Here is a 14,794-nt window from a genome sequence, read left to right as displayed (position 1 = left end):
ATGCCATTCTCACTGGTATAAGATTTGATTTTGATGCTATATTCCCCTTTTCAAACAGCAGGTTTGAATTCCTTTCAGAAAGCAATTGTCTCTTTTAAGTTACCAAGTAGTCTGTAAACAGCTTTTAAAATGGCGATAAAGAAACACTTCTTTTAAACTCGTGTTTTTGGGATCCTTAAGGGGGAGGGGGAGCAGCCCCAAGTCGTGGTCCACATAGGTACCAAAGACATCGGTAGGAAGAGAGATGGGGATTTGAGACAGAAATTCAGGGAGCTAGGGTGGAAGCTGAGAGCTAGAACAAACAGAGTTGTTATCTCTGGGTTGTTACCCGTGACACGTGCTAGCGAAGTGAGAAATAAGGAGAGAGAGGAGTTGAACACATGGCTACAGGGATGGTGCAGGAGGGAGGGTTTTGGTTTCCTGGATAATTGGGGCTCATTCTGGGGTAGGTGGGACCTCTACAAACAGGATGGTCTTCACCTGAACCAGAGGGGTACCAATATCCTGGGAGGGAGATTTGCTAGTGCTCTTCGGGGGGGTTTAAACTAATTCAGCAGGGGGATGGGAACCTAAATTGTAGTCCCAATGTACAGGATGTTGAGAGTAGTGAGGTCAGGGATAGGGTTAAAAGTTCGAAAGAGGGCACCGGCAAGCAAGACGCTTGTTTGAAGGTGGGTGAGCTTGCAGCATGGGTTGGTACCTGGGATCTCGATGTTGTGGCGATTTCGGAGACATGGGTAGAGCAGGGACAGGAATGGTTGTTGCAGGTTCCAGGATTTAGATGTTTCTGTAAGAACAGAGAAGATGGTAAAGGGGGGGGGGGGGAGGGGGGGGGTGGCATTGTTAATCAAGGAAAGTATTACGGAGGGGACTCGTCTACTGAGGTAGTATGGTCCGAGGTTAGGAACAGGAGAGGAGAGGTCATCCTGTTGGGAGTTGTCTATAGACCTCCGAATAGTTCCAGCGATGTAGAGGAAAGGATTGCAAAGATGATTCTCGACAGGAGCGCGAGTAACAGGGTAGTTGTTATGGGGAACTTTAACTTTCCAAATATTGACTGGAAATACTATAGTTCGAGTACTATAGATGGGCCAGTTTTTGTACAGTGTGTGCAGGAGGGTTTTCTGACACAGTATGTAGACAGGCCAACAAGGGGCGAGGCCACATTGGATTTGGTACTGGGTAATGAACCCGGCCAGGTGTTAGATTTAGATGTAGGTGAGCACTTTGGTGACAGTGATCACAACTCGGTTATGTTTACTTTAGCAATGGGCAGGGATAGGTATATACCGCAAGGCAAGAATTATAGCTGGGGGAAAGGCAATTATGATGCTATTCGGCAAGATTTAGGATGTATTGGATGGGGAAGGAAACTGCAGGGGATGGGTACAATCGAAATGTGGCGCTTTTTCAAGGAACAGCTACTGTGTGTCCTTGATAAGTATGTACCTGTCAGGCAGGGAGGAAGTTGTCGAGCAAGGGAACCGTGGTTTACTAAGGAAGTTGAAGCACTTGTCAAGAGGAAGAAGAAGGCTTATGTTAGGATGAGACATGAAGGCTCAGTTAGGGCACTTGAGAGTTACAAGTTAGCCAGGAAGGACCTAAAGGGAGAGTTAAGAAGAGCAAGGAGAGGACACGAAAAGTCATTGGCGGATAGGATCAAGGAAAACCCTAAAGCTTTCTATAGGTATATCAGGAACAAAAGAATGACTAGAGTAAGATTAGGGCCAATCAAGGATAGTAGTGGAAAGTTGTGTGTGGAATCAGAGGAGATAGGAGAAGCGTTAAATGGATATTTTTCGTCAGTGTTTACACTGGAGAAAGACAATGTTGTCGAGGAGAACACTCAGGTTCAGTCGACCAGGCTAGATGGAATTGAGGTTCAAAAGGAGGAGGTGTTAGCAATTTTGGAAAATGTTAAAATAGATAAGTCCCCTGGGCCAGATGGGATTTATCCTAGGATTCTCTGGGAAGCCAGGGAGGAGATTGCAGAGCCTTTGTCCTTGATCTTTATGTCGTCTTTGTCGACAGGAATAGTGCCGGAAGACTGGAGGATAGCAAATGTTGTCCCCTTGTTCAAGAAGGGGAGTAGAGACAACCCTGGTAATTATAGACCTGTGAGCCTTACTTCGGTTGTGGGTAAAATGTTGGAAAAGGTTATAAGAGATAGGGTTTATAATCACCTTGAAAAGAACAAGTTGATTAGCGATAGTCAACACGGTTTTGTGAAGGGTAGGTCATGCCTCACAAACCTTATTGAGTTTTTTGAGAAGGTGACCAAACAGGTGGATCAGGGTAAAGCGGTTGATGTGGTGTATGTGGATTTCAGTAAGGCGTTTGATAAGGTTCCCCACGGTAGGCTATTGCAGAAAATAAGGAAGTATGGGATTGAAGGTGATTTAGCGGTTTGGATCAGTAATTGGCTAGCTGAAAGAAGACAGAGGGTGGTGGTTGATGGCAAATGTTCATCCTGGAGTTCAGTTACTAGTGGTGTACCGCAAGGATCTGTTTTGGGGCCACTGCTGTTTGTCATTTTTATAAATGACCTGGAAGAGGGTGTAGAAGGATGGGTTAGTAAATTTGCAGATGACACGAAGGTCGGTGGAGTTGTGGATAGTGCTGAAGGATGTTATAGGATACAAAGGGACATAGATAAGCTGCAGAGCTGGGCTGAGAGGTGGCAGATGGAGTTTAATGCGGAAAAGTGTGAGGTGGTATACTTTGGAAGGAGTAACAGGAATGCAGAGTACTGGGCTAATGGCAAGATTCTTGGTAGTGTAGATGAACAGAGAGATCTCGGCATCCAGGTACATAAATCCCTGAAAGTTGCCACCCAGGTTAATAGGGCTGTTAAGAAGGTATGGTGTGCTAGCCTTTATCAGCAGGGGGGTTGAGTTTCGGAGCCACAAGGTCATGCTGCAGCTGTACATAACTCTGGTGCGGCCGCACCTGGAGTACTGCGTGCAGTTCTGGTCACCACATTAAAGGAAGGATGAGGAAGCTTTGGAAAGGGTTCAGAGGAGATTTACTAGGATGTTGCCTGGTATGGAGGGAAGGTCTTACGAGGAAAGGCTCAGGGACTTGAGGTTGTTTTCGTTAGAGAGGAGAAGGCTGAGAGGTGACTTAATAGAGACATATAAGATAGTCAGAGGGTTAGATAGGGTGGACAGTGAGAGTCTTTTTCCTCGGATGGTGATGACCAACACGAGGGGACATAGCTTTAAATTGAGGGGTGATAGATATAGGACAGATGTCAGAGGCAGTTTCTTTACTCAGAGAGTAGAGGGGTGTGGAACGCCCTGCCTGCAACAGTAGTAGACTCGCCAACTTTAAGGGCATTTAAGTGGTCACTGGATAGACATATGGATGAAAATGGAATAGTGTAGATCAGATAGGCTTCAGATGGTTTCACAAGTCGGTGCAACATCGAGGGCCGAAGGGCCCGTACTACGCTGTAGTGTTCTATGTTCTAAACTGTGCAGTTCAAAACCAGTCAAAACTCAAAGCAAAAGTAAAAACCTACAAAGCCACAGCCCAGCTCCACGCACGCAATGACATCACTGAAGCCATGTGATAAGACAAAAACATTTCTTAAAGGGACACTCCCATGACCTTTTCAAAAATGTGAAACTGGTGGAAGAGCTGCTGCAGGGAACTGAGGAGGTGATTAGCCATCTTCGCTCACAGGGTGAGGGGATGGGGGTACTGGAGTTTCTGGCGAGATGATCAGAGGGGCGTGGGGGAGCCCCGGAGAGTCAATCTCAGTTGGGGCGGTTTGTCATTGCCGGGGGGTGGGGGGGAGATAGTTATGGATCAGGAGGAGTGGCCCCCCCCAAGGGCTCAACTGGTGGGGATGGAGGGGGGTTGGGTGTCTCAGGACCCACGGATCCACCATGCCAACCCTGGAACACATGTTTCTATTCCGGGCAACCCCAGCCCAAACCAGCCAGCTTCACCCACCACGCATAACTACACCTGTGGAGGCCTCTGGCCGCGCATCTGAAGGCTATTGCTAATTCGGAATTGGCAATCATAGTTACGTGAGCACCTAATATTTCCCTCGTTGACTCCCGTGGGTAGGCATGCTATCTAGCATGTGGGGTATTGCCTAGCTTCGTAATCAGACTGAGAAGGCTGAATACTGCAGGAGGCAACACCACAGATGCAGTGGCCAACATCCGAACACCCCAAGGCTGGGCCCCAGACTCAGGGACATTTCTGCAGCCGGAAGGTGGGTGAGTGCACTGGGGAGGGGACCGCTGCATAGTCCAGATAGTGTTACATGCAGGTGTCTGTGATAGCGGGCCTGGGTTCCGGTGACCAGGTCGCCCGCTGTGGCCAGGAGTGCATGGGCTAGGCATGCCATGTGATGGGGCGGTGAGAAATAGGGGGACTGGAGAATTGAAGGTCCTAGGGTGGAAGACTGGCTGTCAGCCTCACACTTTCTCCCAATTCCTCAAAGATATTACACACTATTATTATCTTTGACCCCACAAAACTTGCCCTCATGGTGCTGCTGGCAGCCAGACACCAGAGGAGGCGGCAGCAGCAGCGTCGTCAGAGTACAGGATCCCGCCCCACATCCTGTGGCCCAGCCACCCATCAGGCAGGTTGCCCAGAGATGTAGGCCTGTGACAGCCCAAGGTGTATAGGCGTCACTAGTCTTTTGAACTGATGAGAGGCAGCACATCCCGCAGGCGCCTCCGCCTCAACAAGGGGACAGTATGGCACCTGTACCAAGTCCTCACCGTCAAGGTCACTGCAGCCCTGAACTTCTACACCTCAGGATCGTTCCAGGGCTCGAGCAGGGACTTATGCGGCCTCTCACAATCTGCAGCCCACAAATGCAATCATGAAGCCCCCCTCAAACAGGCGCTGGAATGTGGCGACTAGGGGCTTTTCACAGTAACTTCATTGAAGCCTACTTGTGACAATAAGCGATTATTATTATATAAAGTGTGACATGGACCAGGCCCAACAAGATGCCCTGGCAGAAGAATTATCCATCAGTGACGGGATGCCCCAGGTCCAGAGGCTAATAGATGGCACGTATGTCACCTTGCACTCGCTGAACCATCACATCGCCTATTTTGTAGTGGTCTGCTGCGTCCTCCACCACCTTGCACAGCAACAGGGCGTAGTGCTGGAGGTGGGGTGGGGGAAGGGATATGTGGCAATCTCCGAGGAGGAGGACGAGGAAGCACCAGACCAGGAGGGGCTGGAGGACAAGCTCAGGAAGGGCCCACAGGACCATCTGGAGGACGGAGTACTGGCGGGAGTGGTTCTGACAAGCCCGGAAGACCAGGAACGTCCTCGCGCTCGCCCACTTCACAAAGGATGTTGCCTCGTCTGTCATTCCGCCACGCTACTAGGGTCTGTGTAACATCATTCCAGGGTGATGGGATTGTGTTGGCAGTGTCAGTGGATCAGGGTTGAGGGCAGGGGGGTGATGAAAACCCACAGAGAGCTGAACACTTGTGTATTGGGAGAGAGGAATGCAGCACCGCCATGACTGGGGGGGCGTGGAGCATGGGGCAGGTGCTCGGCCTGCATAGCGGGAGAAACATCATTTTGGCCGAGGTCAACAATTCCGTGCTCTACAGCTGCATCTGGGTGTGTTCCCAGGATACATTTCAAAGACAGCTTGCTGCTTACCGCATCCAATGCCCCTGGCGGGTGTTCTGGGGCTGGAGAGTGGCACATGCACAGCCGTGTCACTTGCACAGCCGTCCCGCCCTGTTCCAGGTGTCGATCGCGAGAAGCGGCATGTGAGGATTGGAAGCTGGTGGTTGCCGTCCTCATTCCTTAGGGTGGCTCTGGGTTGACACACAGCGCCCCCTCCACCCCATCGTTGTCCATAGGGCTCTGGAGTTCACCTTGGGACGGTGGGGCAGTTGGATCAAGCCCCGACTGCCCCTGCGGCATCCGGCTCTGCCAGCCTTGGCGGCTCCCGAATGTCTGCAGAATAGTGTCAACGCCCTCAGTGATGCTCCTCAGCATTTCGGCAATGTCCACCTGAGACTGGAATATGCTCCACAGCACTTCATCAAAGTACTGGGTGACTTCCACCAGCGACTGGGACACGCCATCGACGTTACCAACTCAGCCATACCTCGAACACCTTCATTCATTCTTCCGACGTCGTGCACCAGGCTATCTACTGCGGTTGCCACTCTAGAAGTGTGGACCTTGGTGCCACGCATTGCCAGCGCCATATCCTGCTCCCGTAGCCTCTGGGTTTCTTCCAATCGGCTATGGACCTGACATCCCTCGCTCAATATCACGGCCGCACCCTCCAACTGCTGTCTCACCTGGGCATTCCTGCCATCACCTGATGCGCATCAGCAACTGTGAGGTGCTCACCAGAATGTGCCACAGAAGCCTGCCCACCGAGGAGTGTGTCTGTGCGCTGGTGGAGGGTGGGGTTGACAGCTGTGATGCGAAAATTGTGGCATCCTTGGAGTTTTCCTCCTCCTGGGAGGAAGGGAGGCACCACCCCGGATGGGTTGGCGCAGTCAGCTGCAGGTCGTGCAGGAGAGTGCACATGTGGTAAATGGGAGCCATGGGTCAGTCTGGGCCCTCTCCCATTGGTTGTGTGCCAACCCCTGCAGGGACACAGAGGGGGAATTGTTAACTGCACGCATGGTTCATCACAGGGTTGGGGGCATGGGGGAGTGCTCAGGGGTTGGGGGAGGGGGCTTGGGGTGTGGGAACATAAGCAATATGGAGGGGTATGGGGAGTATGGATAGGGAATGGGGTGGGTGGCACTGCTGGACATGGGTGGGCAGGGACATGGAATGGTGCTGGGCGGGGGCAGGCCAGGCACATTCTTTTGGGGTGGGGGGCGGACAGTGCCAACTTACACGAGCGGCTCTGTGGAGGTCATTGACCTTGCGGCACTGGGTATCGGTCAACCCTGTTACGCTTCCCAAGCTGATGGCCGCTGCCTCTTCCTCCCAGGTGGCACTGGCTGCCCTGTGGCTGACACTCTGAGACCCTTGGGGGAACAGGGCATCCTGCCTGGCCTCGAATAAGCAATCTGATCAGATCCACATCGCTCAATCGTGGGGCTGGTCGTCTCAATGGCGTGTCTGCGAGATGAGTGGGGTTGGCTGTACGGAGAGGTTTAAGTGCTGCCCACCCTCGTTAGCAGGGTGCTGGCAAGCACAGTCTGGGCGTATCAGCCAGCGAACCATGATCTGGCGCGTGAAACCCGTGGGGTCTTGTTAAATGGATCAATTAATGTTTGTAGCTGTGATGGCCTTGCTGGCCAATCAGCGTGAGGCAGGCTCGCGGCAGTTTCCACTCGCTGCCACGCTTAGAACCTTTTTTTGTAAAATCACACCCTGTAAGTGTGATGGCAGTCCCTCAAACGCTCCTCCTCGCTCCCTCCAGCCTCCACACTCCCCCTCGCTCCCTCAAGCCTCCCCACTCCCCCTCACTCCCTCCAGCCTCCACACTCCCCCTCACTCCCTCCAGTCTCCACACTCCCCCTCACTCCCTCCGGCCTCCACACTCCCCATCACTCCCTCCGGCCTCCACACTCCCCATCACTCCCTCCAGCCTCCACACTCCCTCCGGCCTCCACACTCCCCATCACTCCCTCCAGTCTCCACACTCCCCATCACTCCCTCCAGTCTCCACACCCCCTCACTCCCTCCGGCCTCCACACTCCCCCTCACTCCCTCCAGCCTCCACACTCCCCCTCACTCCTTCCGGCCTCCACACTCCCCATCACTCCCTCCAGCCTCCACACTCCCCTCACTCCCTCCGGCCTCTACACACCCCCTCGCTCCCTCTAGCCTCCATATCACTCCCTCCAGCTTCCACACACCCCCTCGCTCCCTCCAGCCTCCACACTCCCTATCACTGCCTCCAGTCTCCACACTCCCCCTTGCTCCCTCCAGCCTCCACACTCCCCCTCATTCTCTCCAGCCTCCACATTCCCCCTCGCTCCCTCCAGCCTCTGCATTCTTCCCCTCGCTTCTTCTAGTCCCGATACGCTTGCCCCTCATTCCCTCCAGTCTCCACACACTTCCTTTACTTCCTTCCGTGTCCACACTCTCCTCCCTCACTCCATCCAGTTTCCACATTGTCCCTCCTTGCTCCCTCCAGTCTTTAGTCCAGGGTCCTCACCTACCTCTCTCCAGGTATCCACTGTCCTGCTTCCATCCTAACTTCATGTCTTTCCAGGGCCATCCTGGAAAACGTCATTCATGGTTTCCAGCCAGCCCTGTAAATGGGTATCTTCAGTTGTTGTGGGGGAGGGTGGGGAATGGCGGTGGAGTTAAGTAGGGAGCAATTAAGGGAGAAAGGGTAAAATAGGAGTTGGGGGAATTAATGGGAATGGGGTATTAAGGGAGATGAAGGGATTGAGTGGGGCGGGGAAGAGAGGACAATAAGGGTAGTTGGGTGGGGGTGGAGGGAGGGAGGGAGGTTGTGGGGGAAGGAAGAGAACTTCTGCAAGCTGGGTTTCTGTGAAGGTCAGGATTAATGCACGCCCCTTTCCCTAACTGAAGCTGACAGATGCCAATCTGACGCAGGAGAAGAGGGTACAAAGGACTCGGTGATGTGAAAATAGTGATATGGGCCTATACAACCCACTCTCCAATGGGTCCTTATCCTTCTTTAACAGCAGAGAAATCGAAGCCTATCCCAAAGTCTGTGGTTAGACCCCCCTAAAATATCCTCAAGCATTCCCACAATCAACGGCGCAAACTTTTCCAAAAGTTCTTATAATATTCCACCTTCCCTGACTGCATCCTCCCATTGCCACCTTCACCTTCTGCTCCCTCACCAGCCCCTCCAACCCTGCTCTGTCCTCTTCCCCCAACCTCGGGTACTCCAATCCGTCCAGGAACTCCCTCATCTTTTGCTCCTCTCCCAGTGGCTCTGACCTATACAACTTCTCATAGAACTCCTCAAATACTTTATAGATCTGCTCCGGGGCCACCACCAGCTTTCCTACCTCATCCCACACCTGAGCTATCTAACTCGCCACCGCCTCCCTCCGGAGTTCGCCGGTCATCATATGCCCTGCCTTCTTCCCATGTTCAGAGACCCTCCCCGCCCTTCTCAACTGGGTGCACCGCTTTCCCTGTGGACAACTGGTCAAACTTCGCCTGAAGATTCTTCCTCCTGGCCAAGAGGGCCTGGTCCGAGTCCACTGTGTCCCTCTTATCCACCTCCAACATCTCTTCTATCAAGTTTTGGTGCTCGTCTCTCTCCTCCTTGTCCACCTCAGCCTTGTACAAAATCACATCACCCCTCATACTGCCTTCAGAGCTTCCCAAACCACCGTCACAGGCCGAACCTCACAACAATCAGAGGAGATAGGGGAAGCGTTAAATGGATGTTTTTCGTCAGTGTTTACACTGGAGAAAGACAATGATGTCGAGGAGAATACTCAGGTACAGTCGACCAGGCTAGATGGGATTGAGGTTCACAAGGAGGAGGTGTTAGCAATTTTGGAAAGTGTAAAAATAGATAAGTTCCCTGGGCCAGATGGGATTTATCCTAGGATTCTCTGGGAAGCCAGGGAGGAGATTGCAGAGCCTTTATCCTTGATCTTTATGTCGTCTTTGTCGACAGGAATAGTGCCGGAAGACTGGAGGATAGCAAATGCTGTCCCCTTGTTCAAGAAGGGGGGGTAGAGACAACCCTGGTAATTATAGACCTGTGAGCCTTACTTCGGTTGTGGGTAAAATGTTGGAAAAGGTTATAAGAGATAGGGTTTATAATCATCTTGAAAAGAACAAGTTGATTAGCGATAGTCAACACAGTTTTGTGAAGGGTAGGTCATGCCTCACAAACCTTATTGAGTTTTTTGAGAAGGTGACCAAACAGGTGGATGAGGGTAAAGCGGTTGATGTGGTGTCCATGGATTTCAGTAAGGCGTTTGATAAGGTTCCACACGGTAGGCTATTGCAGAAAATACGTAAATATGGGATTGAAGGTGATTTAGCGGTTTGGATCAGTATTTGGCTAGCTGAAAGAAGACAGAGGGTGGTGGTTGATGGCAAATGTTCATCCTAGAGTTCAGTTACTAGTGGTGTACCGCAAGGATCTGTTTTGGGGCCACTGCTGTTTGTCATTTTTATAAATGACCTGGAAGAGGGTGTAGAAGGATGGGTTAGTAAATTTGCAGATGACACGAAGGTCAGTGGAGTTCTGGATAGTGCAAAAGGATGTTATAGGTTACATAGGGACATAGATAAGCTGCAGAGCTGGGCTGAGAGGCGGCAGATGGAGTTTAATGCGGAAAAGTGTGAGGTGGTTCACTTTGGAAGGAGTAACAGGAATGCAGAGGACTGGGCTAATGGCAAGATTCTTGGTAGTGTAGATGAACAGAGAGATCTCGGCATCCAGGTACATAAATCCCTGAAAGTTGCCACCCAGGTTAATAGGGCTGTTAAGAAGGCATATGATGTGCTATCCTTTATCAGTAGGGGGATTGAGTTTCGGAGCCACAAGGTCATGCTGCAGCTGTACATAACTCTGGTGCGGCCGCACCTGGAGTACTGCGTGCAGTTCTGGCCACCACATTATAGGAAGGATGTGGAAGCTTTGGAAAGGGTTCAGAGGAGATTTACTAGGATGTTGCCTGGTATGGAGGGAAGGTCTTACGAGGAAAGGCTCAGGGACTTGAGGTTGTTTTCGTTAGAGAGGAGAAGGCTGAGAGGTGACTTAATAGAGACATATAAGATAGTCAGAGGGTTAGATAGGGTGGACAGTAAGAGTCTTTTTCCTCTGATGGTAATGACCAACACGAGGGGACATAGCTTTAAATTGAGGGGTGGTAGATATAGAACAGATGTCAGAGGCAGTTTCTTTACTCAGAGAGTAGTAGGGGTGTGGAACGCCCTGCCTGCAACAGTAGTAGACTCACCAAATTTAAGGGCATTTAAGTGGTCACCGGATAGACATATGGATGAAAATGGAATAGTGTAGGTCAGATAGGCTTCAGATAGTTTCACGGGTCGGCGCAACATCGAGGGCCGAAGGGCCCGTACTGCGCTGTAATGTTCTATGTTCTATTGCTGAAGAGTGCAGCCTTCACCCGACCAAAGGCCGCCCGCCTTCTCGCCAGCTCCGTGGTTAAGTCCTGGGTATATACGAATACCAGCTCCTTTCCACTTCACCTCACGTCTTTGTTTTGCCCAACTCAGGACTTCTCCTTATCGTGGTATTTATGAGAACAAATTATGACCACCCTTGGCGGCTCGTTTGCCTTTGGCTTGGGCCTGAGCGACCGATGAGCCCTGTCCAGTTCATACAGGAAGGGTTCCTCCCCTTCCCCACAGCAGCTCTGCCAGCACCTTCACAAAGTACTCAGTCGACCTCGGGCCCTCATCCCTCCAGCAATGCTCCGGTTTCCTCCCACAGTCCAAAGATGTGCGGGTTAGGTGGATTGGCCATGCTAAATTGCCCGTAGTGTAAGGTTAATGGGGGGATTGTTGGGTTACGGGGTTACGTGGGTTTAAGTGGGGTGATCATGGCTCGGCACAACATTGAGGGCCGAAGGGCCTGTTCTGTACTGTTAAAAAAAAAAAAAAAAAAAAGCCCACTATTCTCAAATTCTGCCATCTCGACCTGTTTTCCAGCTCCTCCACCTTGGTTCTAAGTCCATTTTTGGCCTCCACCAACCTCCGCAGTTCCTCACCCATTGAGGTGAACTGGTCACTGTGCTGAAACAGAGCTTCCACCACCTCCTTCAACTTCTCTCCTTGCTCCTGTACCTCATCTTCAATACCGCCCTCTTCACCGGGGCATCACCTCCTCCACTAGCTCCTTCTTCGCATCACCTCCATGTGCGAACTGCGTCTCAAATTCTCCAGCCATCACCTCGGTCAAAATCGTTAAGGCCCCACCCAGTGACTCAGTCTCCGCCATCCTTCCTGCTGCAGGGCTGACGTGTTCACTCGAAGGCAAACCTTCGCTTGCCCCCTTCTGACTGGCCATTTTTACCTGGATTTTCGACATTCCCCTTCTTCCCTATGTCTTACTGTGCTAGGTTATTCTACCCCTGGAACCGGGCATTAAATTCCAAAAACCAGAGCCTCGAGCAGGAGCCACTCAACGTGCGACTTCCACCTACATTGGAAAGACGGAGGTTGAGGGGGGACCTGATTGAGGTATACAAAATTATGAGAGGGTGGATAGCAACAAGTTGTTTTCCAAGAGTGGGGGTGTCAGTTACAAGGGGTCACGATTTCAAGGTGAGAGGGGGAAAGTTTAAGGAAGATGTGCGTGGAAAATTTTTTACGCAGAAGGTGGTGGGTGCCTGGAACGCTTTGCCAGCGGAGGTGGTAGAGGCGGGTACGATAGCATCATTTAAGAGGCATCTAGGCAGGTATATGAACGGGTGGCAACAGAGGGAAATAGACCTTGGAAAATAGGAGACAGGTTTAGATAAAGGATCTGGATCAGCGCAGGCAGGGAGGGCCGAAGGGCCTGTTCCTGTGCTGTAATTTTCTTTGTTCTTTGTTCTACATGCTGCCTCCAGAAGTCCCACTTTACGTTCATTACTTAAATGTACCTGATCATAAAATGTCCCCTCGGGATTTATTGCAAACGCTAATATATGCATTTTAAGTGAAAAGAATAACTTTTATTAACATACTTAAAATAAAAAAAGAATCAGTACCACTATTAGCTCTTTCTCAAGTTTTTATTTTGGTTTTGTCTTTGCAGATGAAAGTTCTCTTCATTGGAGCCATTGCAACACATTTATGTTGATATTCTGCATATTGCTGAGTTCCTTACGAACGTTGTCATTTCTGTAGACCAATCAGAAACTACTTTTGTTTTTTCTTTGCACATTTACCTTTAAAATAATTCAACAACTTTGTTCTGCATTGGTTACTTGAACATTTTAATAGGTTTTATGCAAACATGATTCAAATTTCTGAAGTGTGCTTCATTCCATTTACAACATCGATGGTTTACAGCAGTCCTATGCCTAAATGAACACATTGAAGAGGTTGAAAGAGTTGTAAAATGCTGCTGTTAAAGAAGCATAAAAATGATCTCAAAATTTCATCAAGAATTTATTGGTATCTTACGAGTAAATTCACCACTTATATAATTCCAACCCTGTGAAAAATCTACATAGTACTGAGGAATGTTGCTAGACTTGATTGGATGCTATTACCTAAAACTTTTGGGAGCAAAATTTGTCTTTGTTAACAGTGCAAACAGGGTCATAACAAATCATCAGCCCATTTACAGTATATTTGTTTCAAAGTAAATGAAGATGTGTGATTTTCTATGTATCTGTTTCACACTAGTGATGAACACCAATGTCACCTGATATTTCTTTTACACATTCCTTGTTCTGCCAGTCTAATTATTTGCTTTTTTTCCTCAAATGTTATGGGTTGGATTCTCCGCCATCTGAATGCTCCATTTTGCCGGCAGCCTGGGGGTTTCCTGACTGCATGGGGCTCCCCACAATGGTAAAACCCCATTGACCAGCCAACGAAACGGAGCATCCCGCCGTATATTTTAAGCTGCAGAGATAAAATCAATCAATATTTCATTTAGTTTGTAATGGTAATAACTTTGTCGAGGCTTTATCTGCAGTGCATAAATAGAAAATAGCCACAACGATTTGGCTTTGGCTCCAGAATGAATTTTGTAATAATTTCCGAGACAATAAAATATTTTATTCCCAAGTTTCTTGCTGCTGGTTAGTTTCCACTTGGATTATAAATTGAAGGTAAAATTAATTTACCAATGTTCGTTTTCTACTAACAAAATTAATGTTGGCTCAGAACCTTTAGTTTACTCATTACAGTCCTGTGCTCTGTTATAGCCAGAAAATAAACACATTGTAGCATTTAACTGCACAATTATTTGTCAAAAATAAAAAATATTATTCAAAATGCTGATATGTTGTTCTCACCATAATATAAATATTAGTGGTGAGAGCAATAATTAAAGGGTTGTAGGAGTTCTGGTTGCACAATGTCGGGGAAGCGCATGTGTTTTTTCTCCTGATGATTCTTTTCACATAGAACATAGAACAGTACAGCACAGAACAGGCCCTCGATGTTGTGCCGAGCCATGATCACCCTACTCAAACCCACGTATCCACCCTATACCCGTAACCCAACAACCCCCCCCCCCCCCCCCCTTAACCTTACTTTTTAGGACACTACGGGCAATTTAGCATGGCCAATCCACCTAACCCGCATATCTTTGGACTGTGGGAGGAAACCGGAGCACCCGGAGGAAACCCACGCACACACGGGGAGGACGTGCAGACTCCACACAGACAGTGACCCAGCCGGGAATCGAACCTGGGACCCTGGAGCTGTGAAGCATTTATGCTAACCACCATGCTACCGTGCTGCCCAAATGTTCCTTCTGAATGCACTGGTGTATTGCTATTTGCCATTGCGAAAACTAAGTTAAACACTCAGGTAGCAAGTTTTTTTTTAAGATACCAAAGAATTTTTAAAATATCCTTGCCAAGACGGCTACCGTTAAGATGGCGGCCAACTCCCCCACACTTCTAACAATGTTATGATACCCTGGGCTAGTACGTGGTCAATTCCAGCCCCACTTGACCTGGAGTCGCAACACAATTGAATTAACCAATAATTCTGAGAAAAATGCCCGAAGCCGGGCGGCACTGTGGCGCAGTGGTCAGCACCCTCTGTCTCACGCCGCCAAGGACTCGGGTTCCACCCCGGCCCCGGATCACTGTCCGTGTGGAGTTTGCACATTCTCCCTGTATCAGCATGGTTCTCACCCCCACAACCCAAAGATGTGCAGGGTAGTTGGATT

At 49.8% G+C, this 14,794-nt stretch overlaps 1 protein-coding gene across 4 annotated transcripts in view; it reads left to right on the top strand.

Moving 5' to 3' along the window:
- The window catches only part of LOC119971591 (astacin-like metalloendopeptidase), a 377,078-nt gene extending 363,433 nt beyond the window's left edge, over positions 1-13,645 (top strand). For all 4 annotated transcript variants that reach the window (XM_038807364.1, XM_038807365.1, XM_038807366.1 and 1 more), the window contains one exon: positions 12,695-13,645. In XM_038807364.1, the coding sequence (XP_038663292.1) occupies positions 12,695-12,786 (92 nt within the window). In that variant the 3' untranslated portion in view covers positions 12,787-13,645. The remainder of the gene's footprint in view (positions 1-12,694) is intronic.
- Positions 13,646-14,794: the final 1,149 nt, after the last annotated feature.

This window comes from Scyliorhinus canicula, chromosome 9, assembly GCF_902713615.1.
Source record: "Scyliorhinus canicula chromosome 9, sScyCan1.1, whole genome shotgun sequence".
Taxonomy (NCBI): Eukaryota; Metazoa; Chordata; class Chondrichthyes; order Carcharhiniformes; family Scyliorhinidae; genus Scyliorhinus; species Scyliorhinus canicula.
This window is presented reverse-complemented; position numbering and strand designations above follow the sequence as displayed.